Consider the following 23,041-nt stretch of genomic DNA (forward strand, 5'->3'; position numbering starts at 1 on the left):
GTAGGCGGGCAAGGCAAGCGATCCCAATGCTTCCCTCCCTGGCTGCTTAATCAAAGTTTGCAGCGTGAACCCTTTGCATAGTGGTTTACACAGGAGGAAGCCCATCTCTCCTTCGCCCATGTGTGTGAATGAGTGACTTTCGTGATGTCACTTCCAGATCAAAGGTCAGGTGATGGCACTTCCCAAGCTCCACCTCCTTCCGATGATGGCACTTCCAGCATAATGTACTAAACCCCACCCCTTCCTGTGATGTCACTTTCAGGGCACGACCCCAAACACGCTTCTTCCTCTGAAGTCACTTCAGTGCATCATGTCTTGCGGCTCTCAAACATTTGATGTTTGTTCTATGTGGCTCTTACGTTAAGCAAGTTTGGCCACCCGTCATAGGCTGTCACTTAGTTCTCAGTGAACCAGAGGCAGCTCAAGAGCCCCAGTTATCTAAGGTCTCTTTTCACCCCGCCCCCCCAAACACTCTTTGAAGTCACTTCTGCCATCAAATCTCAGTGACTTAAATAAATCAAAGGCTGAAATGTAGGTCATCTGGGGCTAAGTGATCACATCTGTGCATGACAAATGGCTTTTCCCAATCTGTGGTGGAGGCCGTTAACCTCTAAAAAGGGCCACGGCCCTGATTCCTTAAAGGGCCTCCTCTTCCCACATGTACCCCTTCAGAAGGGATCCTAGAGGGTTGTGCAAGTGGGTCTAGGGAAGTTGGAGCTTCTGTGAAGTGGCTAAACTGTCTCTGAGAAGGCTCTCAAATTTGGTAAAAAAACCTTTTGTTGGGGCAGGCCGGGTTGATCGGCCTTCAGTTGCTGGTTGTGTATATGTATGGTGTGTGTGTTTTCATTGTCTGTTTTAACACCAAAAGTTCATTTTCGGACTGTAAGGTAGGCATATAAACAAACACTCCCCTGCAAAGCTAAGGTGAAGTTGAGAATTGACCCCAGAAACCAGTGGGGGCAGAAAATGTGGCTTCCACCTCTTCCTCCCCATTTCAGGCCACCTCGGTAGATAAAATAGGCAGGCAGATGGCCTAGTGACTTTAGGGGGGTTATGGGCAAGGCTGCTCATGAGAAAGTTCCAGAAGGCAGAGAGCGTCTGTTGTGTCGAGGTTGGACTAGAACCATTCTGCCCAGGACTGAAATCCCCATTTGTACATAAAGCTCCCTGAGCAGTCTTGGGCGAGTTGCTCTTTCAGCCTTACCTCCACTCAGAATTGCTTTTCGGACAAAAATGGAGAAGGGGAGAACAAGATGCATCACTCTGATGTCCTTGGGGGAAAAGTTGGTGTCACAGACCTTTCAAAGTGGCTCTTTCTTGTCCTCCCTCTCCTCAGGAGCAGATGTCAAGGCCACCACCAAAGATGGCGACACCGTCTTCACCTTCATCATTTTCCTCCTCGGAGAGATGGTGGGTGGGGACAAGGAGGAGGCCCAGATGATCAGCTGCTTCTGCTTCCAGGTCACGCGGTTGCTCATGGCCCATGGCGCCGACCCCAGTGAGTGCCCCTCCTATGAGTCCCTCACCCACCTCTGCCTGAAGAGCTTCCGTCTCCATTTCCCACTCTTGCGTTTCCTCCTGGAGTCGGGGGCCTCCTACAACTGCTCCCTCCACGGGCCTTCGTGCTGGTCGGGCTTCGACATAATCTTTGAGAGGCTGTGCTCCCACGTCAGCGAATCGGAAGACGACAGCTTCTCCACGGACTTCCTGCAGAAAGCGGAGACGGCAGTGGAGCTCATGATGGCTAGCTCTCCAGCCGTGAAGCTGCCAAGCAACTTTGAGGTCAACCTGAAGAACTGCCGCTTCCACAAGGAGAAGATCAAGGCCCTCTTCTGCTCCCTGAAGCAGCTGGAGTGCTCTCCACCCACTTTGAAACACCTCTCTAGAGTGCGCATACGCCAAAGCCTGCGACCCTGGCCGGTAGATGTCAAGGTCAAAGCTCTCCCTCTGCCTGACAGGCTGAAAGGGTATCTTCTCATAGACCATGACAGTTCCACAGAACAGGACATGTGAGCTAGAGCATGGGCCGAGAAACACAAAACATAGGTGTTGTTTATACACTGAGGTGTGCCAGCATGCTGAAGATCTCATCCTGGATCAACTGCCTTCTCAGCTAGTTGGTCTCCACAAGGTTCCTCATGTCGCATCTGGTGGCCCTCCATTCTTCTGCAAACATGCTGGCCTTTGGTCCCGTAATGGGAGATGTATCTTTCTCTGGTGGAGCCGTATCTGGTACTAAACCACGTGTCACGGGTGGGTGAGGAGAGAGGGGAGAAGATTCCGTGTCAGGTGGATCTGTGCCTTCACCAGTTAAGAACTCAAACTCGCCTTCATCTTTCTCAGACTAGCCTCTCAGTCTTTCCAAACACTCAATGCCCAATACGAATTTCTGGCAAATTAGAACATTTAGCAGTCCAGCATGCTCATTAAAATTACGTGTCTGCGCCAGTTAAGGGTTACGAGGTTGTATCATCATTTTTTTAAAGGAAGGGTTGTTAATGCCCTGTTATGAGTTGCTACATATCCCTCTTTACGCAGCCTCTATTGCAGTTCTTCTGAGAGAGAGTTTTAGTCCTCATGAGGATATCTAAGTGAAGAAATTTCGGTGGGGCAAGCCCTAGCCGAGACATGGCCTGGTTCTACCGCAGCCGCTTCAGACTTCCCATCTGTGTTGCTTTGACAATTGGTGCTACTACCTAAAGGGAATTACTGATTGTCCTAACAGCAGCAGTCCCAGGGGGGCAACTGGAGCCCCAAAAGCTGGTTGTGGTGTTTGAGACTTTTAAATCTAGCCATCTGTGACCCAGCCCAATTTTAAAACAAGATATAGCTGACTCGTTTAAATTGTCAAGTCTTGGGAACTACCCTGGTGGTCATCAAATTCTACTCTTTGGTGTCCAGCTAGCCTATAGCTACCAAGTCATCTGCTTGTTATCACTTGGTTCCTTGGAACATCTTTTATCTCTCTTTCAACGTGTCCTAATCTCTGGCCATCGTCTCCAGAGCGCTCTGTCAGGAGCTGCGGCAGTGTATCAAAATCTATAAATATCAATTAAAAAGAGGTCCATGAACCAACAAGTGCAGCTATAGTAGTAGGAATGTTGAGAGTAAACATCCTGTTTAATCACTGGTAGATTTAGGAGCCGTGTAATGATTTCTCAGCAGTAGGCTTATGTGATTGTTGCACCATGCAAAGAAGGAATTTCAGAAGACCGTTGCAAATGAAGCAGAGCAACTGTCACGTTAGTTTTTATAAAATGGGGGGCAAGGGAAGGCGAGCTCCCCTCAACAACCTGTACTGGGTCTGGCTGTTAGTGGGATAATTCCCCCCCGATTCACTATCGTTTTCCGTAGAGGCTGTTTACTGCCCTCAGAAGAGGGTGCCCATTGTTTCTCTGTATGAGACACAGATCTGGGCCATTTTCTTTCCAAGCAGCAGGAAAGCACAGAAAGCTGACTCAAAGAAATGTGTGTGTCTGTGTGTGTGACACAGAGAGCGAGAGATTAATTCTTGCACAGCCTCAGAGCAAGCCTGAAGCATGCGACACGTTTATTATACCAGAGCACTTAGAAGCATCCCCTTTGCACATGTTTCGGATTCACTATCAAACCCTTCCAACTAGACCTGTTCTGGAAACTGAGGCATGTGTGAAACACCGCTACTGTGTTGGCAATCAGTCAGCCTTTGATACGAACTTAAGAGTTTTGACACGTGGAATTTGCTACGCTTTTTAGTTTACTCCCCCCCTCCCCCCCGCATGTATTCTGTGGGAGTATATTACAGCACAATTTTTTTTGCATGTGTTGATGCATTGTGATTCACGCATACATGCCTGTGCCTCAATACTGGGTGGAGGTGAGAAATCACAACCTGAAAGTTGCAAACAAACTGCTAATTCTGAAATGCATCTTAAACTCTGTGGCAGGTGGGGCAAAACAGGGACAGAAGCAACTGTTAGGACAGAAATGGAATGACAGATTAGATACTCTACTGTATCAAACTAGTAGTCCAGCTAGTCTCGCATTCTGTTTCACACAGTAACCGGCTACCTGGCCCAGAAAGCCGACCAACAAATGCTGCAAACCTGGGTCTCTGACTGGGGAAAGCCGGGTTCCAATCTGCCCTCTGCTAGTAAAGCTCAATGGATAACGGTCTCTCTTACCTCACAGGAACATTGGGGAGAGCCACAGAGGTCAACCAAGGACTTTGAATCCTGGCTGTTGAAGGCATTTCGATTTATTGAATGTATTTTATCTCCGAACAAAGTCAGCTGACCATAGGCTCCTAAGGAAGGCCATATAAAATTGGGAGACAACCTTCCACATTTGTGACTTTCTTATTCTGGCTCAGGTTGGTATGTGGAAGCATACACTCACCCTCTAACCAACACACAGTCTACAAGACAACAAAAAGCTGCAATGGCACAAATGTATTTTCTTGCAAGCCGCTGCTTTATCTGAAGACAAAAGGCTAAACTTCTTCCCCACCAAAACCAGCCTCAGCAGACAGTCAAGACACACCCCACGATGTTTGGACCAGCTCCTAGGGCTGGTGGTCTCAGCCCCCGCATGCTGAAGCAGCCCTCTACGGGAGGGTCCTCACTCTGACGTGGCCCCGTGGGGCCCCTGGGAAAGCGTTCTTCCCCTCTCCCGGCCTTGTAAGCCTTCATCTCAAGGCCAAAGTATAGACGTGGTAGATTTCGTCGGGGAAGTTCTCTTGTTTTTCTTGGGCCAAGAGGCTGAGCCCGGCCCGGCGGATGAGCTTGCAGACGACGTCCAGGTCGCGGCATACGCTGCTGTCCACGTCATCCATGATCACTCCTTCCTGGGCCATATTGTCCTTAATGACGATGATGCCGTTGGGCTGAAGGCCGAGCCGACACCTCTTCAGGAAGTTGGTGAGGTCGTCATCCGTCAGGTGTCCTGGGGGTGGGAGGAGAGAAACGGGGTGAGGAGAGACCTGCCAGATCAGACCCAAAGGGTTCAACTTCCTGTTTCCCACAGCCCTCCTTCCATGGAAGCAGCGGCCTCGAATGGCACCATGCTGTTTTTAGGGCACTGGTCTTCAAGCCAGGGGTCAGGATCTCTATGTGAGTCCACGGTCCTAGCTGGGGGGGGGGGGGATAAGATCCTGTGGAGCCACTCCCCCCCCCCCCCGTTTTCTGGAAGGTCCATTCTGCTAGAACAGCTTGCCTCTCTTTGCACGCATTCATGCAGAGTGAGAACAGACTCAGGGTGCCAGCGCAAGGTCACACGGTGGTGGCGAAGATTCTTTCGAGCATAGGAAGTTCCAGAGACGGCCTTCCCCTCAAAAGCTCTTCCTTGCCTTCTCTCTTTCCCCTCCAGCCCAAACCAGCATGGCTACCCCTTGGTCTTCCGCTGCTCTGGCGTGTGGTTACCACACCAAGTTCCCCCAGCTTTGGGACCTCTTCTCCCTCTCATGTGACTGTCACATGCTTGCAGTTTGGTAGGCCCCATGCGGCTCCCTGGGTATTAAAAAGGAGGGACCTGGGTTGGAAAAAGTGGAAGACTCCTGCGATAGGGGGCACTGATGCTGGCTGGGTGTTGGTTCACACAGACGAGATGGCACCATGCAGCCGGTCGCTTCCAGCTTTTAGTGCGGTTTAGCAATGCCTCACAAACAGAAAGCAGGCACAGCAGGGGGGAAAGAAGGCTAGAAACAGCTTGGTGTGCTGGCTTTCTGTTCGCAGGTTTCTTTTTTGAACATGGAAGAACATTCCAGAAGGTATTCCCTTCACCTGCAGTCAGAACGGACCACACCATTTCAAACTCTTTCTCCTTTGAACGGAGCAGGCCCGGAGCTTCGCTTTGGTGCTTTTAAAGGCTCTCTCAGCCTGAGATTTGAGAGTTTTCACTGGCCATTTCCATGTATTTGCTCTTTGCCATATTAAATTCATTTTGACCTCTTCAGTCGGCTTCAGTGTGATTATATTCTTTATATCTTTTTAGATTACAAGCCACTCTGCCTAAATAAAGTGAACGAGGACTGGCACTCTGGTGGACTGACGGGCCAAGTGCAGTTGGTTTTGGTAGGCAGATGCCCAATCCTACATCTCTGAAGGCGCCTCACTTAGAAAAGCTGCTCCCGCTGGCCCCCAAAGCGAATGGCAAAAGGCATTTCACAGAGTGGCATTCTTCACTCTGAAGAACATGTCACTGTCAGTCAGCGGCTATGCGGCCAACCTTCCCAATTAACCAGTCACTCTAGCCTTCCCCAACATCAAATTTGTTCCTGTGAAGCCGGAATGTCAAAGCAGAACCCCAAATCTCAGTCCCCGTCCCCCTCAGTGGCAAAGCTCACCTATCACCCACTGAATCCAGATGACATCGTAAGCGCCGGGCTCAGGACTGAAGTCTTGCAGGCCACAACAGAAGTAGTTCCTCACACGTCGCCCCTCCTCCCCAAGGTAGCTCCTGGCTTTGTTCAGGAAGTCCTCAGTTACGTCCACCATATCCACTGCTTTGAAAAGAGGCAGCAGGAGTCTCTTGGTAATCCGGCCGATCCCAGCCCCGCAGTCCAAAGCCCGGGCGGTCCCTGTCTTGTTTGAGCCATCCTGAAGCAGAAATGATTAGTCAGGGACAGACTTCTGAAGAAACCTCCAAATACATCTTTCGTTTTCTGCTACACTATACAGGGTGCATATTACTCCCATCTCGCAGCAGCTGCACTGGCTCCCCGTGGAGTTCTGGATCAGGTTCGAGGTTTTGAGTTTAACCTTTAAAGCCCTAAACGGACTGGGACCAGCATTCCTGAGGGACCACCTCTCCCCTTATGTACCCCGGAGAGCACTACGGGCCAAGCTACACATGACGAATGACACTTGAACGGCAAGTGGATTTAGTGGAGGGCAAGTGAACAGGGAGAAATACACTTGCTGTTCAAGTGTCATTCGTCATGTGTAGCTTGGCCCTACGATCAGCAAATAAGCACTTACTGGTGGCCCCCGGCCCCAGGGAGGCTCGGCTGGCCTCGACCAGGGCCAGGGCCGTCTCAGTCCTGGCCCCAACCTGGTGGAAGTCTCTGCCAGAGGGCGCCTGAGCTCGCCAAGATCTTATTATCTTTTTGGCGGGCCTGTAAGACAGAGATGTTCTACTACACAACCAAAATGGGAAGTCTTCCAAATCAATAAACAGCTAAACTCAAAGGGAAACTCCCAAGGAGACCAAAAACACTACCGGGTGTTAATTAAATATAGCTGTTATTCTTAAAGCGCAAGTGCTCGGATGTGGATTATTAAAGTGCAATCAATTTAGCATGAATTACATCCCATCAGAATAACAATTTACATTCATACATAGTGGTAGTAACCTAATGCAACAAGGTAAGATGGAGATGTTCCACCAGGCATACAGTTGAGGCCAGTCTCAAGTAGTTTTGGGAGCCTCCCTACCAGTCTCCCCGCCGGGGGGGGGGGGAATGAAATCATCTGCCCCCTATAAGCACAGTCACTGGAACGTTATTAACTGTGACCTCCACCCTCCCTTTTGTTTACCCTATGACTGGGGAAACTGGAGGGGGCCATGATCTGAGATCGGGAGGGAGGGCTAAAAATTGAATTAATAAAATAAATACATGGCTTTGGTGGTGGAGAATGCTGTCAAGTCATAACTGACATATGGCAACCCCTGGTGGAGTTTTTACGGCAAGAGACTAATAGAGGTGGTTTGCCATCGCCTGCATCTGCAATCCTGGTCTTCGTTGGAAGTCTCCCATCCAACAATTAACCAAGGTTGACCCTGCTTAGCTTCTGAGATCTGACGAGATCAGGCTTGCCTTGGGAGCTATGTGGCTTTACTGGAGCTATTTTTAAAACAATGTCTCCCATAAGAGGATGGACCACATTAGTTCCTGCCCTTCTGACACGAAGCCGAACCTTCCTCTGGTGCTCAGAGAGCCTCGTGCCAAGGGAAGACTCCTACCACTTGAGAAAAAACACCTCCGTTGGAGGAACATGAGATCCAGCACTGCGTGTTCCTCAAAGCCTGAGTAAATGAAAGGATATTTTCACCCGGCACTTAAAGCTCTGCCAAGCAAGTCGTCTGTAGACCTTCTGACTCTCCCTTGAGGCACCACAAGAGAGGACGGAGCATCTCCGGTGGGCAACTACTGCGCCACCAAATACAGTGGTGCGCAAAGGAGGGCCTCTAAGGAAGATCTAACGACTGGACAATTCCTGGGGGAACAGGAGTCCTGGGCCCCTGCTTACCCGGATGAACCTGAGCAAGAACTTCCTGGAGCTGTTGATGTCAATGTTGGAGATGTGCCCGTAGCCCCCCAACATGCCATCCACCGTGGGAGGGATGTCCTTCCAGTACTTCTTGGCCTTGGAGTAGAAGTCCAGTTCATCCTCCACTACATTGCTGGTCATTATGGCTGTTCCCGGGCCAAGCAATCCAGGCTCAAGGAGGCACCTTTTTCTGAGAGGGGAGAGAAGAGAATGTGAGCACCACCAACTCAAGGACCTATGCAACTCAGCCTAAAAATGATGCTCGTGCCCAAATAGCTAACTCGGGGCCACACCAGGTGTTAATAGTGGTTGCTTGCCTGCTGCTCAAAATGGCAGCCAGGTGGGCAGTGCTCCCTCCTTACAACATCTAGTGGAACCCTTCTTTGTGAGGTCACGGAATTTTGCACCTCTCTGCATCCGCTCCCCATCAGTGGCCAATGATGTGGGAGGAGACAGAAACACAGAACGCTGGATCTTCTGGGGCTGCGACATCACAACGTTCCATGTTTCTTCCCTGCCCCCTTCTACCAGCAGTCCAGAGGGTGAGTGACTGGGCAACTACAGACGACCATGGCATTCCCGATGTGAAGTCTGACTTCCCCCCGTGTTCTTCGTTTCCTGGCCTACCATCTCCCGCCAATACATTTGCAGAAACAAAAGACAGCGCAAGCGGGCCCACAGGATTTGTGGACTCTTCCCCGCATTCCTCATACACACCAACCTCCTCCAGTTCAACTTCTCCAGTTCAACTTCTCTGCAGCCCCTTCACACAATGACTTCAAGAAACACGGGGAGACACAGGGAGCATTTTCTGGCAGCCCCCAACAACGCAACTAAAGTCTGGCCATGAATTTAGATTGTTGCCGATTCAAGATCCCCTTCCGATTTTTCATCTCGCCGTGTGAGAAGTCATACCCACTGCCTGGTCAGGCTAAGAATACCATTATTCACAGCCATATGGCGCCATTGTTGAAATTTATTTTATTTGTTTAGTTAAAATATTTTATACCCTTCCAAGTCTCAGCGTGTCAGCTCCTGGGAAGGAGAGGGGTTCACAATAAAATAAAAAATAGGTTGGGAGAAACAGCAATGAGACAATAAAACAGCAACTTTTTATCTGGCCAAAGGGTGGAGCAAGTAGTAGAATCGGTGGAAGCCATAAAACCCTTTGTTGACAAGCTGAACGAAACTGATCAAAGGGTGGGCTTAATTGAAAGCGAGGTGAAAACCATTAAGGCAGCAGCGGGGGGGGCAGAAAAGTCTGCTCTGGAAAGTGCGTCACTTGTGAAGGCTACAAAAAAGGAGCTGAAGTTGGTGGAGAACCAGCTGATCGGGCTACAGGTGGAACGAACGCAGACAATTTTGCGTCTCCAAAACGTGAAAGAGGAGGAAAATGAGGATCTGTGGGATTTGGTCTCGGAACTACTGGCGACACCCGCGAGGACGACTAAAGAAGAGGTCAAAAGCGCCATTTTGGAGGTCCGTCGGGCTTCTTCAAAATATGCAACAAAGCGACAGTTGCCTCGTGAGATCATTATTGACTTTTCATCTAAAAAGATTCGGGACACCATCCTATATAACTCATACAATGCGGATTTGGACTTTATGGGTCTGAAAGTCAAGATTTTGAAGGACGTTCCATTTCTAGTCCGGAAACGGCGTTTTAAATATAAAAAGTTTGCAGCACTTCTGAGGGACCATGGAATAAAGTACAAATGGTTATTCCCGGAAGGAATATGGTTCAGATATAAAGATCAGGCCTATAAGATATTATCAGAAGATCAACTAAAGGATTTTGAGAATAAAAACCCAGAACTCTGCTGCACCAAGAACGAAGAAAAGGAGGAGCCGGAGGGGGGGGGGAGGAGGAGAGCATCGCAACAGCAGTTGCACAGAGAGAATTGCGTCCGGGACCTAGAAGGGGGAGGAAAGTTTAATCAGAATTTGAAATGTTTATTCTCTGTATGATTAACCACTCCATCATTATTTTATGGAGCTATTTTTGTATTATGACAGTATGAAGGGAAACATTGAAGTGTAGTGTTTAGTGTTTGTAGTTCATTCCCCCCCTTTTCTTTTTCCACCCCCCCTTTGTCCCTTCCCTCCCCCTTTTCCTTGTGATAGTTTTGTGTAGTGTTTTGTAGCTATGAAAAATAAAAAATTTATTAAAAAAAAAAAAAAGCAAGTAGTAGAATCATTACCGAAGAAAGGGACTGTGGCTCAGTGGCCCCTGCTTGGCATGCAGAAGGTCGTGGGTTCGATCTCTGGCATCTCCAGTTAAAAACAATCATGGGAAGCAAATGCCAGCAAAGAGATTTCTCTACTGGAGACCCAGCAATTCAGCTGCCAGACACAGTAGACACAACTGAGCTCGACAAGGTCTGTGGTTGGAAGCCTGTTTTGTGTGTTGCTGGAAAGGACCCACAGGAATGGAAAGTGCTGTCAAGTTGCAGCTGACTTACGGCGACCCCCTCCCCCTCCCCGGGGTGTTTAAGGCAAGAGGCGAACAGAGGTGGCTTGCCACTGCCCGTCTCCGCGTAGCTACCCTGGGCTTCCCATCCAAGGGCCTGCCAGAGCCAACCCTGCTTAGCTCCTGAAATCTGATGAGATCAGGTCAGCCTCGGCCATCCAGGTCTGGGCAAAGGTCTCATAGCAACTCTTCGCAGAGCTCTGTGAGGAGGAGATCGCCTGCCTCTCTCTTTAGCAGAGGAAAGTTCTTTCCCTGTTGGAGAACTACAGGTAATCAGAACAGGCAACGCCAAGAAAAATGGACCAAGGGCCTTTCTCTGTATTTTAGTTCATTTACGTCCCGCCTTTCTCCCCGCTGAGGACACAAGCTTCCGTCATTCCCTTCTCTTCCATTTTATTCTCACAACAACCTTATGCGGTATGTTAGACTGAGAGTGTGTGACTGGCCTCAGGTCGCCCAATGAGCTTTCATGGCAGAGCGGGGATTCGAACTGGGTGCCCCTGATCCTAGACCACCACGTTAACCGGCACATCAGACTGGGCTTATAAGGACAGTATTTGGCTTCTTCCCATCACCCGTTAACACCGAGGGAAGAAAACGCCAAGCAGCCGGAGCAATAAAGAGGACAGAATAATCCCGTACTTTCAGAAGTTGCTGGCCAGCCTCTGTCCTGGCCGCATTACCCCCAGGGCATACCAGTCATAGCCTCAGAAGATTGCAGCCGAGAAGTCCTTGTGTAGTGAATGTGCTCTTTTGTTGGTTCTCAGCAGGCACAGAAGCAAAACAAAGCAAGCCTCTGAGACTCCTCGGCATTATGGCAAACAGCCCGGGGCACGAAAGATCCAGAGTTTGGCTTTATTTATTTATAACAACATTTGATTTATATATCGTCCTTCAGGATGACTTAACATCCACTCAGAGTGGTTTACAAAGTATGTTACTATTATCCACTACAACAATCACCCTGTGAGGTGGGTGGGGCTGAGAGAGCTCTGAGAGAGCTGTGACTGACCCAAGGTCACCCAGCTGGTTTCAAGCAGAGGAGAGGGGAATCAAACCCGGTTCTCCAGATTAGAGTCCTGCGCTCTTAACCACTACAGCAAACTGGCTCTCGTGGATACCCCACTTTTCTCCTCGATTTATTTATTATGCCATTCATAGTCCGCCTTTCTCACTGAGACTCAAGGCGGATTACAGTGTGAGATTAGTACAATCAGTAGCAAGGACCTTTCCATACAGCATCAAGGACATGGGGACCCAACGGGGCTTATGTCATTCACCTCTCCTCCGTTTTATCCTCACAACAACCCTGTGAGGAAGGTTCGGCTAAGACTGCCCCAGAGCGGGGATTCGAACCTGGGTCTCCCAGATCCTATCCAACACTCTAACCACTGTACCACACTGAACTGAACCAACATGCTCTGGTATCGGGATCTGGTGCTCTATCTGGAAATACCCTGTTTATTTTCAGAAGGAAGAGCCTCATAGGAGAATGGTCTTTGCATGGGTGGTGCACACAAGACTTTTCACATGTGGTCTGTACTACACACACACAAACACACAGAGATCCTAGTAGGCAGTGGCAGCAGGGCTCCCAAATCACACGTCCCTCAGACCCCATAAACACGCTGGGTGTTCCTGACAGGTCCCACGCAGGAAGGAGCGAAAGCATTTAAGAGAAGCAGCCAGTGTGCTAACCCCAGAACTATGTGCAACTGCGCACAGCGAGCTTAGGAGCTAAATATACATTGCTTACTAGGGTGTGCCTTCTTTCCAAACATGGAACTGGGACACACAGCTGGCCAAGTTCCCTTACTTGGAACAGCTTCTGTGAGATGGGCTCAAGTACCAGTAGGTAGGGAGAGACCTACGTTTCGCCACCAAAGTTAGACAATCCGAGCAACCTACTGATGGATCTAAAGAACAGTCCTGCTGCATCTAGTCCGGCCTCCTGATCCGGGGGCAGCCGCCAGCCAGATGCTGCCAGGGAGCCCCCGATCCAAGGCACCAACCCTCCCAGCACAAGGAACTGGCCAAGTCTCTTTTTTTCAGGAGCAACGGCTGCTTATCACAGAGGCTCTATTTAGCAAGCGCAGCTAACAGCCCAGCTTCCCTTTAAAGCCATCTAACCCAATCGCTGGTGGGAGCAAACTTACGGGCAGGGTGATTCAAGGTTTTGCAATGCAGGAAGAGTTCAGGACTGTTCCGCACATGCGGGGAGAAAGGGGCAGCGCCAAGAACCAGGAGCCTGCGTGCCCCTCCTAAGCAAAGGTCCAAAGGCAGCCCCTGCAAAATAGGGCTGCAGGTTCTGAGTACTGCAGTTATCCAAATGGTTCCCTTCACGCTTTTCTAAATGAAAGATACTCACAGAGGCTAACGGTTCCACTAAAACATCTCACAAAACTGAAATTTTTCGGCTTCGTGCCTAACTACTGATCTTGAAGGCACCAAGCAAGCCTCCCCGGGCACACTGTTCCTTTCCTTTCCCTGGTCATAGATCCAGAGGAGTTAGCCGTGTTAGTCTGTAGTTGCAAAATAGTCAAGAGTCCAGTAGCACCTTTAAGACTAACCAACTTTACTTTAGCAGAAGCATCTGACGAAGAGAGCTGTGGTTCTCGAAAGCTTATGCTACAGTAAAGTTGGTTAGTCTTAAAGGTGCTACTGGACTCTTAACTATTTTCCTTTCCCTGTACCTTAACAGCCTGAAAGCCATACGTATTTATAAGTAGTTTATGGCTCCGTAGATAAAGGTCGAATCCACATTCACCCATTACCCGCATGTTTATCGGATATCTTCCGTTTGCCTCCAATCCGTGATTTTTTTCTCTTCGTTCACATCCCTGCTTCCAATTCGCCTTTCTCGCGCGTCTCTCCGGTCACACGGCCGCTCGAAAACTGCTTTTTTGGGCGGGACCTTTTTCCCCGCCCATTTTTTTAAAATTTTTTTGAGCTCACTTTTCCGTTATTTCGATCTTGTGTTATAAAGAAACATCATTGAAGATAATGATGCCTCTCTTTCCCCCACTGACAGCACTGATGGCTCTTCCGTTTCTTTTTTGGACATTTTGAAGCATGCGGGAAGCTTTCGTGGGCATTTCCTATGCAGGACAGTTCAGTGCTCGAATTTTACTGAAGTTTCACAAAGCCAAGCTTTGGGCGGGTTCAGGCCGGTCAGTCACTTTGGATGAAGAGGCTGGTTTGAAAGGTGGTTTGAAAGGTGCAGTTTGAAAGGCTGGTTTGAAAGGTGCGGGTTGCATGTCTGTGCGAGTGGAGCGTGCCGAGACGCCACCCAGCCGTCCGCTCCCCCTTCCCCCCTCTCCAAGACTGGAGCGGCAGCGCCTGCGGGGTCAAGCCGGCTTGGTGGCCAGAGGGCCGTTTACCCCAAGGGGGGAAGGCTGCGCCCCCTCCCCTCCCGCGGACCGCCGCGCTGATGGGCGACCTCGCAGGGGCAGGCGCCCCGCGAGCTGGGCCTCTGCGTGGCGAGCGCCTGAGCCGGAGTGCCCACAGTGGAGAGGGCGCCTCGCAGCGCAGCGCATCCTCGCCCCCCGGCAGCGCAGCACTGGCTCACTGCAGAGAGAGGCTTGGAGGGACGCGGCTGTCTCCTCGGCCGGCATCCCCGGCCCGCCGCCGCCGCTTCTCTCGGCAGCAGTTTTTAAAATCCCTGTTCATCTTCAGCCCCCCTCCGCGGATGTGCCAGCCCACGGGCCAAGCCACCCTTGCTGTCCCGGCAGCCCCCGCAAGCCCTGCCGTTCGGCTCAGCCGGGGATGCCTCGGCCAGTCCCTTCTCTGCTCTGAGCTGGGAGCCTCCAGCTGCGCCCGGGCTTCGACTCGGTCTGCCGGGCACCTTCTTGACCCCGGCGGGAGAGGAGGCGAGCGATGAGCCCGCCGGCTTCCCAGCGCCTCCAGCCCCGCCGCTGGGGCGGCCCTCGGCAGCGACTGTTTTCTTTATTTTGAATGATTGATTCACTGTAATTTCGATATTACAGTAATATAAAATAAAAAAATAAAAAACAGTTAAAAAGGAAGTTTTGCGAGTCCGTTCTGAGGATGGATTCACCCCAAAATGATTTTTCAAACTACCAGATTTGATTCAGAAACAGCATAATCAATAAATCCAATGCTATGAAGTCAAAAACAGTCTTTTGCAGACTACGGAGCACTTGCAAGTTGAATCAGCCAATAGGAACTCTCGGAACGGCCGGAGAGACAGGAAGGGGGGGTGGTTTTTAAAAAAACCGCGTAAATTGCGCATTGGACTGTTCACGGCCACCGTGAAACTCCCGTTGAAAAACTGTGACCACATATTCGGGAGAAATGCGAATGAAATGCGTCTGTTTAATGAGGTAATGTGACCGGCACTCAAGATTGCGGGGAGAATGCGGGGAAAACGCGGAAAAAAAGAAGTAATGTGGATTTGGCCAAATACGGCTCGATCACATGTACATTTTTTAAATCTTGCCTGATAGCAAAACCTTTAGTTTCTGTTGTTCAGAAATGTTCTGTAGACAGCTATGAGCGACTGAATCGATTCAATCCTTACAAAGGGTACCCTGTTCCAAAGGCATGGGACCACCACCAAGGAGTCTCTATTCTGGGCCATTGTGCATCTTGTTTCAAGAAAGGCTTTCGAGGCAGATTTAAACATACAGGGAGATTCATACATGAACAGGAGACTTTACAGCTGGCAGGTGTGTGTGTGTGTGTCTATATATATATAGACCCCGCCCCCTGATCTCCTCTGTCTCGGGGGGGCGGGGCCACCAGCCATGTGACCATTTTCGCTGAGGGCAATTTAAACTTTAAAAAACTACCCCCTAGTTCCAGCTGACCCAAAGTGATGTCATTGTGCGGTCCTGAGTTCCACCACCTCTTTTCCCAGAAAAAAAGCCCTGAGCTTGACGGTGGGTGAAATGTGTAATCCTTGATCCACAAGAGCTACAGTGGCTTCCAGTTTGCAATTTGAAATGCTGGCTTTTTTTATATATATATAAATATATATATTTTTTATATATATATAAAAAAAGCCAGCATTTCAAATTGCAAACTGGAAGCCACTGTAGCTCTTGTGGATCAAGGATTACACATTTCACCCACCGTCAAGCTCAGGGCTTTTTTTCTGGGAAAAGAGGTGGTGGAACTCAGGACCGCACAATGACATCACTTTGGGTCAGCTGGAACTAGGGGGTAGTTTTTTAAAGTTTAAATTGCCCTCAGCGAAAATGGTCACATGGCTGGTGGCCCCGCCCCCCCGAGACAGAGGAGATCAGGGGGCGGGGCCACCGGCCATGTGACCATTTTCAAGACGTGCCAGAACTCCGTTCCACCGCGTTCCAGCTGAAAAAAAGCCCTGCTCCTCACAATATTTTAGGCCAACAGAAATTCCTGAGATATCTTCAAAATGCAGACCCACACAGAGCACACTGAAGAACACGGGCAGAGCGCGAAAGAGAAACAGAGTCCCTTCCACAAAGAGAGATACTCAACACACCAGCCCAAGCTGGTAAAAGGCACTTCATGTCGTCTTCCTGACCTGAAATGGCCCCAGAAAGCCACTACGTGGGGGCGGCGGGGAGCATGTCCTGTTGGGCTACATGCAAAGGTTCCCCTTAGATCAAGTTGTCTCCCTGGGGCTTTCAAGATAGGAAATACACATCAGCATGGAATTTCCAAATCATGTCCATCAACACGATCCAGAGACAGACAGTACGCACACATATTGAATTAATGCAGACTGGTGGGGGTGAGGAGTGCCCTCAAGTCATCGCTGACTTATGGCGACTCCTAGTGGGGTTTTCAAGGCAAGAGACTAACAGAGGTGGTTTGCCATTGCGTGAATAAGGTGATTAAATTTCAAGCGACTAACAACATGCCCTTGATTAATTGGTTAGTAGACCTTTTTAATTTTTTTTAAGCTTTTATAAAAGCGATAGATGAAGTGCCATCTTAGAAGAGGCATTCCTTGTTCTCTTAGACATGGGCGAGAATTCTTTTTCTAGCAGTTTCCAGTGCTGTGCTGGAAGATGCATTCCCACTTCTCTCACATCCATCGGAAAACATGCCTCCTCCAGAACACATGGGCACATCATCAAAAATTGTATTTTCTTATTTTAAAAGCTATTTTTATGTGCCAGTGCGGTGTAGTGATTAGAGAGCACTGGACTAGGCTCTGGAAGAACCAGGTTTGACTCCCCACTCTACCATGGAAGTTCATTGGGTGATCTTGGGCCAGTCACGCCCTCTCAGTCTAATCCACCTCACAGGGTTGATGTGAGGATAAAATGCAGAGGAGGAAGAGGCAAGCAAACTGGGTCCCCATGGGGAGGAAGGCAGGATATAAATGGTTGATAAATACATGAGTGAATAAACCTACTGAAACTGGCTACTTTTTGGATCATTACATTTTATTATTTGTATATAAACTTAGGTCAACATCCCTACTTGTAAAATACTATCTGCCCCTTAGCGTGACCCATCAGTGAGCACACACCTTCCCAGGTGATACTGAGCACTGACATCGGAAATACCATCTTTAGAAGAGGCATTCTCTCCTGATGGTGAAAGAAGGTGGGATGCCTCTTCTGGGAGGAGGGTTGCCTGCTCTAGGTCGGGAATCCTGGAGATTTGGGGAGGGGGGTGGAGCTAAGGAGATTGACAAGGAGAACCTCAGCAGGGTATAATGCCATAGAGACCACCTCTAAAGCAGCCATTTTTGCAGGAGAACAGATCTCTGTAGCCTGGCGGTCCGTTGTAATTCGGGGAGGGGGGATCGAAACCCACCACCTAAAGGACGGCAACTCCACCTAGGGGCCTCTTCCCCTCTGCAGCCCACATCCTCAGCATCTTTATCCCAAACAAAGCAGGGCCAGCTGCTACACACAAGGAGGGCCGCTCTGCACATGCTCAAACACCCCCCTTGCATTCTGTTACTGCCAAGCCCCTGCTTGGTTTAAAACATGTGGGGGGGGGGAATCAACGCTAACCCGTGACTCTGCGTGCGTAAGAGGGGCGCAGGAATGGACAGGGGGGGCACAAAACTCGGCAGAAGCTGCTGCAAGCGAGGCGGGGGGCGTGCTTGGGGGGCAGCGCCCCCCTTGCGCCACGTGCTGCCCCCCCCCGGCCCGGGAATGAGCCTCGCGCCACGCGGACCCGCGCCTCGCGCGCGCGCACTCACCTCCGAGGGCCCCGGGGTGGCCTTGCAGCAGCGTGTCCGACCCGGGGCGGGGGGAGCCCGGCTGCAGGAGGGCTGGGAAGGGAAGGGAAGGGCGGGGCGGCTTCCTCTGTCCCCCTCCGGCCCGCCCGGGAAGCCGCCGCCGCCGCCTCCTCCGCCGGCTACAGGTCTCGCCTCCGCGGCGGCGGAGAGGGCCGCGCATTGGGCGGCGGAGGCTCCTCCCCGGCACGCCATTTCCTTAAATAGAGGGCGCCTGGACGGGCCCCCCGAGGGAGGCGGCGAGCAGGGTTTGGGCAGTGGTGTGGACCCGCGTCGCGGGCCCCGGAGGCTGTGTTCACACGTGACGCGGGAGCTTGCGCTCGGCTCCTGGCGCGCTCCGGCCTGTGGCGCGGGTCCGAGGGGGGTGAGTGCCGCTTAGGGTTGCCAGCCTCCAGGTAGAGGCTGGAGATCTCCCGGAATTACAACTGGTCTCCAGGCCACAGAGATCAGTTCCCCTGGAGAAAATGGCTACTTTGGCGGGTGGACTCTCTGGAATTCTGCCACGCCAAGGTCCTTTCCCTCCCCAAACCCCACTTTCTCCAGGTTTCACCCCCCAGGTCTCCAGGAATTTCCCAACCTGGAGCTGGCAACCCTAGTGCCGCTCCATTCCGGGGGCTTCCTCCCGAGTCAGGCGTAGGATGAAGGACCCTCTCGGTTGGTTACCCGATCCGCGGGGCAAGTCCCGCCTTGGCAGTCAGCGTTGGAGCCTGATCCCGCTGCGTGCTTACTCTGGAGTAAGCCTTGCTTTCCGACTTGACTTCCAGAGCGAGCCCCGCTAAATAAACAGGCTGGTTTACTCTGAAGGGGGTGGTGGTGATAGTGCTGGAAGACCGCGATGCACTGAACGCTTTACTCTGAAGTAAGCTCATTGAACACAGGGGCTGGCTCCTGAGTAGTGCGCCTAGGCTTGTGCTGCGCTGCAACTCTTAAGAGGCTTGGGCTGCAATCCTAAAGACACTTTCCTGGGAGTTAGCCCCATGAATAACCTGGGGCTGGTTCCTGAGTAGACCTGCTTGGGCCGGCTCCCTCAGAACCTGATCCAGTGCTTGCTTACTCCGAAGTCAGTCCGACTTGAGCCCTCATTGGACTTGGTCTGCAGTGCCTGGGAGCGGGTATGCAAAGACACTAAATGAGGGAAGAAGCTGGCAGACGGGTGCCAGCCTCCTCGGGAAGCAAGTGCGGGTTGAGGCCTGGGCATTTCTGAATAAACAGCTTACTTGTCTCTTGAGAACTGCCCCATAGTCCGAGGGAGCAGTGCTAGCTGGTCTACTTGGAAGTAAGCTCCATTTTATTCAGTAAGGAAAGTGGGTTCTTAGCCTCACACATGGAGTGGAATTTAAATGGCTTGGGAAAGGGAGGGGTTTCACCTCTGCTAAGACTTCAGAGTTTTGCATGCCACAGGTACAGGGAAGTCCAATTTTATTTCTTTATGTCACTTATAGTCCACCTTTCTCACTGAGACTCAAGGTGGATTACTCAGTGTGAGATTGGTACAACCAAATTTCAAGGACATTCCCATGAACGATGCCATAGGGTCAGTAAGCACAAGTTTACAGGTAGCTCATAGAAGCACATATTTAAGACAACAGGCAGTACATAAGGCAACGTAGTGGTGAAGTCTACGGTCCTTAACTCATTAGCAAAGCATCTGAGAGCCCCTCCCTACAATACAGAAGCCTTTTTGAATAATTCAGTTTTGCATTGTTTGCAGAAAGCAAGGAGAATGGGGGCTCTGCTGACCCCCTCAGGCAGGCCGTTCCTCAGGGTAGGGGCCACCACAGAGAAGGCCCGTGTACGGGCTGCTGTTGATTTGACTGAAACATTTCCCTCCACTACTGAGTCTTTCATAATATTTCCCTTCCAGGTGACTTACTGTCTTTGTAGTGTTCTGAGTCAACTTCAGGATTTTTGAGAGGGCCCTGAAAGAGCCTGTCAGTGCCTCCCCACCCCCAGAACCAGCGATGCTCCAGGATTGGCAAAGAAGATGCTCAAAACTCTTCCCTTACCTTGCTTGCCACACTCATCTTCTCTCAATAATAATAATAAATAATAATAACATTCAATCTATATACCACCCTTCAGGACAATTTAACGGCCACTCAGAGCAGTTTACAAAGCATGCCATTATTATCCCCGCAACAAACACGCTGTGAGGTGGGTGGGACTGAGAGAGCTCTAAGAGAGCTGTGACTAACCCCAGGTCACCCAGCTGGCCTCAAGCAGAGAAGTGGGGAATCAAACCTGGCTCTCCAGATTAGAGTCCTGCCGCTCTTAACCACTATACCAAACTGGCGCTCAAGTGGCACAGCAGTGCACAAAGTCACACCAGTGGGCGATTCTGAGCAGTATTTTGTGTGTCTGTGTTCGGTGGCTGGCTGGCTCAGATTAATGGTTTACTGGTTTGCACCAGGGCCTCACATTCAGTTTATGCATCATTTAAAATCAGCCACAGTTTGAGCATTTATGCTGTTTTTGTGGCTGTATAGTTGGTGGCATTCATTATGTTTGTATGTGGAACTGACTGCATCAACCTGTTTCCCAGGTGGTAATGCTAAATGTACAAAGTATTTGCAATCCAACTTAGAGCATTTAATAAACACAAAACATGCTTGGCTTTGGAGTAAGCCGTCCAAGATTGGCATATTAGAGAGACAAGCCATGAAGGTTGGACCAGAACCAACGGGCTGAAATTAAATCAAAAAAGTTTTCGGCTAAACATTGGGAAGAAGTTCCTGAGAGTTAAAGTGGTCCCTCAGTGGAACAGGCTTCCTCGGGAGGTGGTAGGCTCTCCTCCTTGGGAGGTTTTTAAGCAGAGGCTAGATGGCCATCTGACAGCAATGCTGATTCTGTGAACCTGGGCAGATCATGAGAGGGAGGGTTACATCAGTGCTGAGTTCTTGTGGTCCTATTTTATATGCGCAGGGTAAGGCCGATCGCCACCTTGGAGTCAGGTAGCAATTCCCCCCAAGACAGTTTGGCTGGGGATCCTGATGGTATTTTGCTATCTTCTGGGCATGGGGCAGAGGTCACTGGGTGCGTGTATGGAGGGGGAGGTATTTGTGAAGTTCCTGCATTGTGCAGGGGGTTGGACTAGATGACCCTAGAGGTCCCTTCCAACCCTATGATTTTTCCTAGGCGGGAATGAAGCAAACTAGGAATACATCTTTTTGTAAGTTAATATCTTTTCTTGTCAGGTGAGTTGAGCAAATGGGAAACAGGTTAGGGACAGTTGCAAGAAAGTAGTGTGAGATGGTTAATGAGCAAAACATTTGCAATTTAGGGCAATTTGAAGCGCTCAGCAAAAGATGAGTAACTTTTCAAGGGTTTGAGGTGACTGCTTGCAGTTGATGCAGAGAAGTCCCCCTAATTGCCTCTTCCCTCTCTTGCTCTTCTGTGTTTGACCAGTCTCTGTATCAGGCATCTGACGAAGAGAACTTGATTCTCGAAAGCTTATGCTAAAATAAAATTGGTTAGTCTTAAAGGTGCTACTGGACTCTTTTTGATTTTGCTTGCAGTTGGTGAGGACTGAGAACACCGGTGCCACAGCGCCCCCTGGAGCTCGCTCTGTGGATGACTCGTACATTCAAGCTCGTCAGTTTTAAAAATGCTACCGGCCTTCTAACTCTTAATAGATAATTTTTCCCCTCCCTCATTGTTTACCTGACATACTGTCTGTACTTCATTGTGAAATCCTGTTTATTTACTTTATTTACAGTCTGCCTTTCTTGCCGAAACTCAAAGTGCATTGCAAAATTTAAAATAGTACCATAAGAATAGTATAAAAATATAATAAACCATGAAATAAGATTGGATTAGTTAGAAAACAAGGCAATGAAAGTAGTGTTGAGACATGACATATAAGAAATGCAAAAACTGAAATTACAGAAATTAGATGACAATACCATAAAAACAATAATATTCGATTTAATAACATTCGATTTATATACCGCCCTTCAGCGGGATTCGGTTTCGTTTTCTCAGCCATGCCGGACGCTCCTCTCGGCTGGTCCGGGAGGAAACGACCGGGCACCCTGACCGGGCGGCTGATCCGTAAGGATTAGCCCCCAGGACTCCCAGGGAGGGAGCCAGGGTCCGGGACGCGGCGGGAAGAACTCCCCGAAATCAATGCGGGGGGGGAATTGCCCGTTTGTCCCTATGGAGGCCGGCAGATGTGCGCGGCGCCTCGAGTGCCGCCGGGCAACGAGAAACGGCAAGTAAAAGAAACAGGCGGAAGCCTGTAAACAAGCGAATCCCTTCTGTTCTACAAGCGTTTGTGAAGGAGAGGTTGATCTGAAGAAGACTCGCTCTTCCCCTTCGTGGAGTTCCAGAATTTTGTTGGCGCCCCCCCCCCCAAAATGGCAGCAAAGAAGCAAAGTCCCGCTCTCGGTAAGTCAATCTCGGCCACCTTGCAGAAAGGGGAGTCGCTCGAAGAGTTGGTGCGCAGGGCGGTGGTGGAAGCCATAAAACCCTTTGTTGACAAGCTGAACGAAACTGATCAAAGGGTGGGCTTAATTGAAAGCGAGGTGAAAACCATTAAGGCAGCAGCGGGGGGGGCAGAAAAGTCTGCTCTGGAAAGTGCGTCACTTGTGAAGGCTACAAAAAAGGAGCTGAAGTTGGTGGAGAACCAACTGATCGGGCTACAGGTGGAACGAACGCAGACAATTTTGCGTCTCCAAAACGTGAAAGAGGAGGAAAATGAGGATCTGTGGGATTTGGTCTCGGAACTACTGGCGACACCCGCGAGGACGACTAAAGAAGAGGTTAAAAGCGCCATTTTGGAGGTCCGTCGGGCTTCTTCAAAATATGCAACAAAGCGACAGTTGCCTCGTGAGATCATTATTGACTTTTCAACTAAAAAGATTCGGGACACCATCCTATATAACTCATACAATGCGGATTTGGACTTTATGGGTTTGAAAGTCAAGATTTTGAAGGACGTTCCATTTCTAGTCCGGAAACGGCGTTTTAAATATAAAAAGTTTGCAGCTCTTCTGAGGGACCATGGAATAAAGTACAAATGGTTATTCCCGGAAGGAATATGGTTCAGATATAAAGATCAGGCCTATAAGATATTATCAGAAGATCAACTAAAGGATTTTGAGAATAAAAACCCAG

The 23,041-nt window shown here is 50.0% G+C and overlaps 2 protein-coding genes across 3 annotated transcripts in view; one reads left to right on the forward strand and one right to left on the reverse strand.

Moving 5' to 3' along the window:
* Nucleotides 1-5,931, forward strand: part of ASB6 (ankyrin repeat and SOCS box containing 6) — a 17,804-nt gene extending 11,873 nt beyond the window's left edge. For both annotated transcript variants that reach the window (XM_054997732.1, XM_054997731.1), the window contains exon 7: nt 1,337-5,931. In XM_054997732.1, the coding sequence (XP_054853707.1) occupies nt 1,337-2,013 (677 nt within the window). In that variant the 3' untranslated portion in view covers nt 2,014-5,931. The remainder of the gene's footprint in view (nt 1-1,336) is intronic.
* Nucleotides 4,432-18,081, reverse strand: NTMT1 (N-terminal Xaa-Pro-Lys N-methyltransferase 1). The gene is made up of 4 exons (XM_054997733.1): nt 17,891-18,081; nt 8,229-8,439; nt 6,323-6,575; nt 4,432-4,923 (listed from the first exon to the last, which is right to left on the reverse strand). Exons 2-4 carry the CDS (start codon nt 8,388-8,390, stop codon nt 4,667-4,669), a joined length of 672 nt encoding a protein of 223 aa, XP_054853708.1. The 5' UTR covers nt 8,391-8,439; nt 17,891-18,081; the 3' UTR covers nt 4,432-4,666.
* Nucleotides 18,082-23,041: the final 4,960 nt, after the last annotated feature.

The sequence above is a fragment of the Eublepharis macularius genome, chromosome 14 (genome assembly GCF_028583425.1).
Source record: "Eublepharis macularius isolate TG4126 chromosome 14, MPM_Emac_v1.0, whole genome shotgun sequence".
In the NCBI taxonomy this organism is placed as follows: domain Eukaryota; kingdom Metazoa; phylum Chordata; class Lepidosauria; order Squamata; family Eublepharidae; genus Eublepharis; species Eublepharis macularius.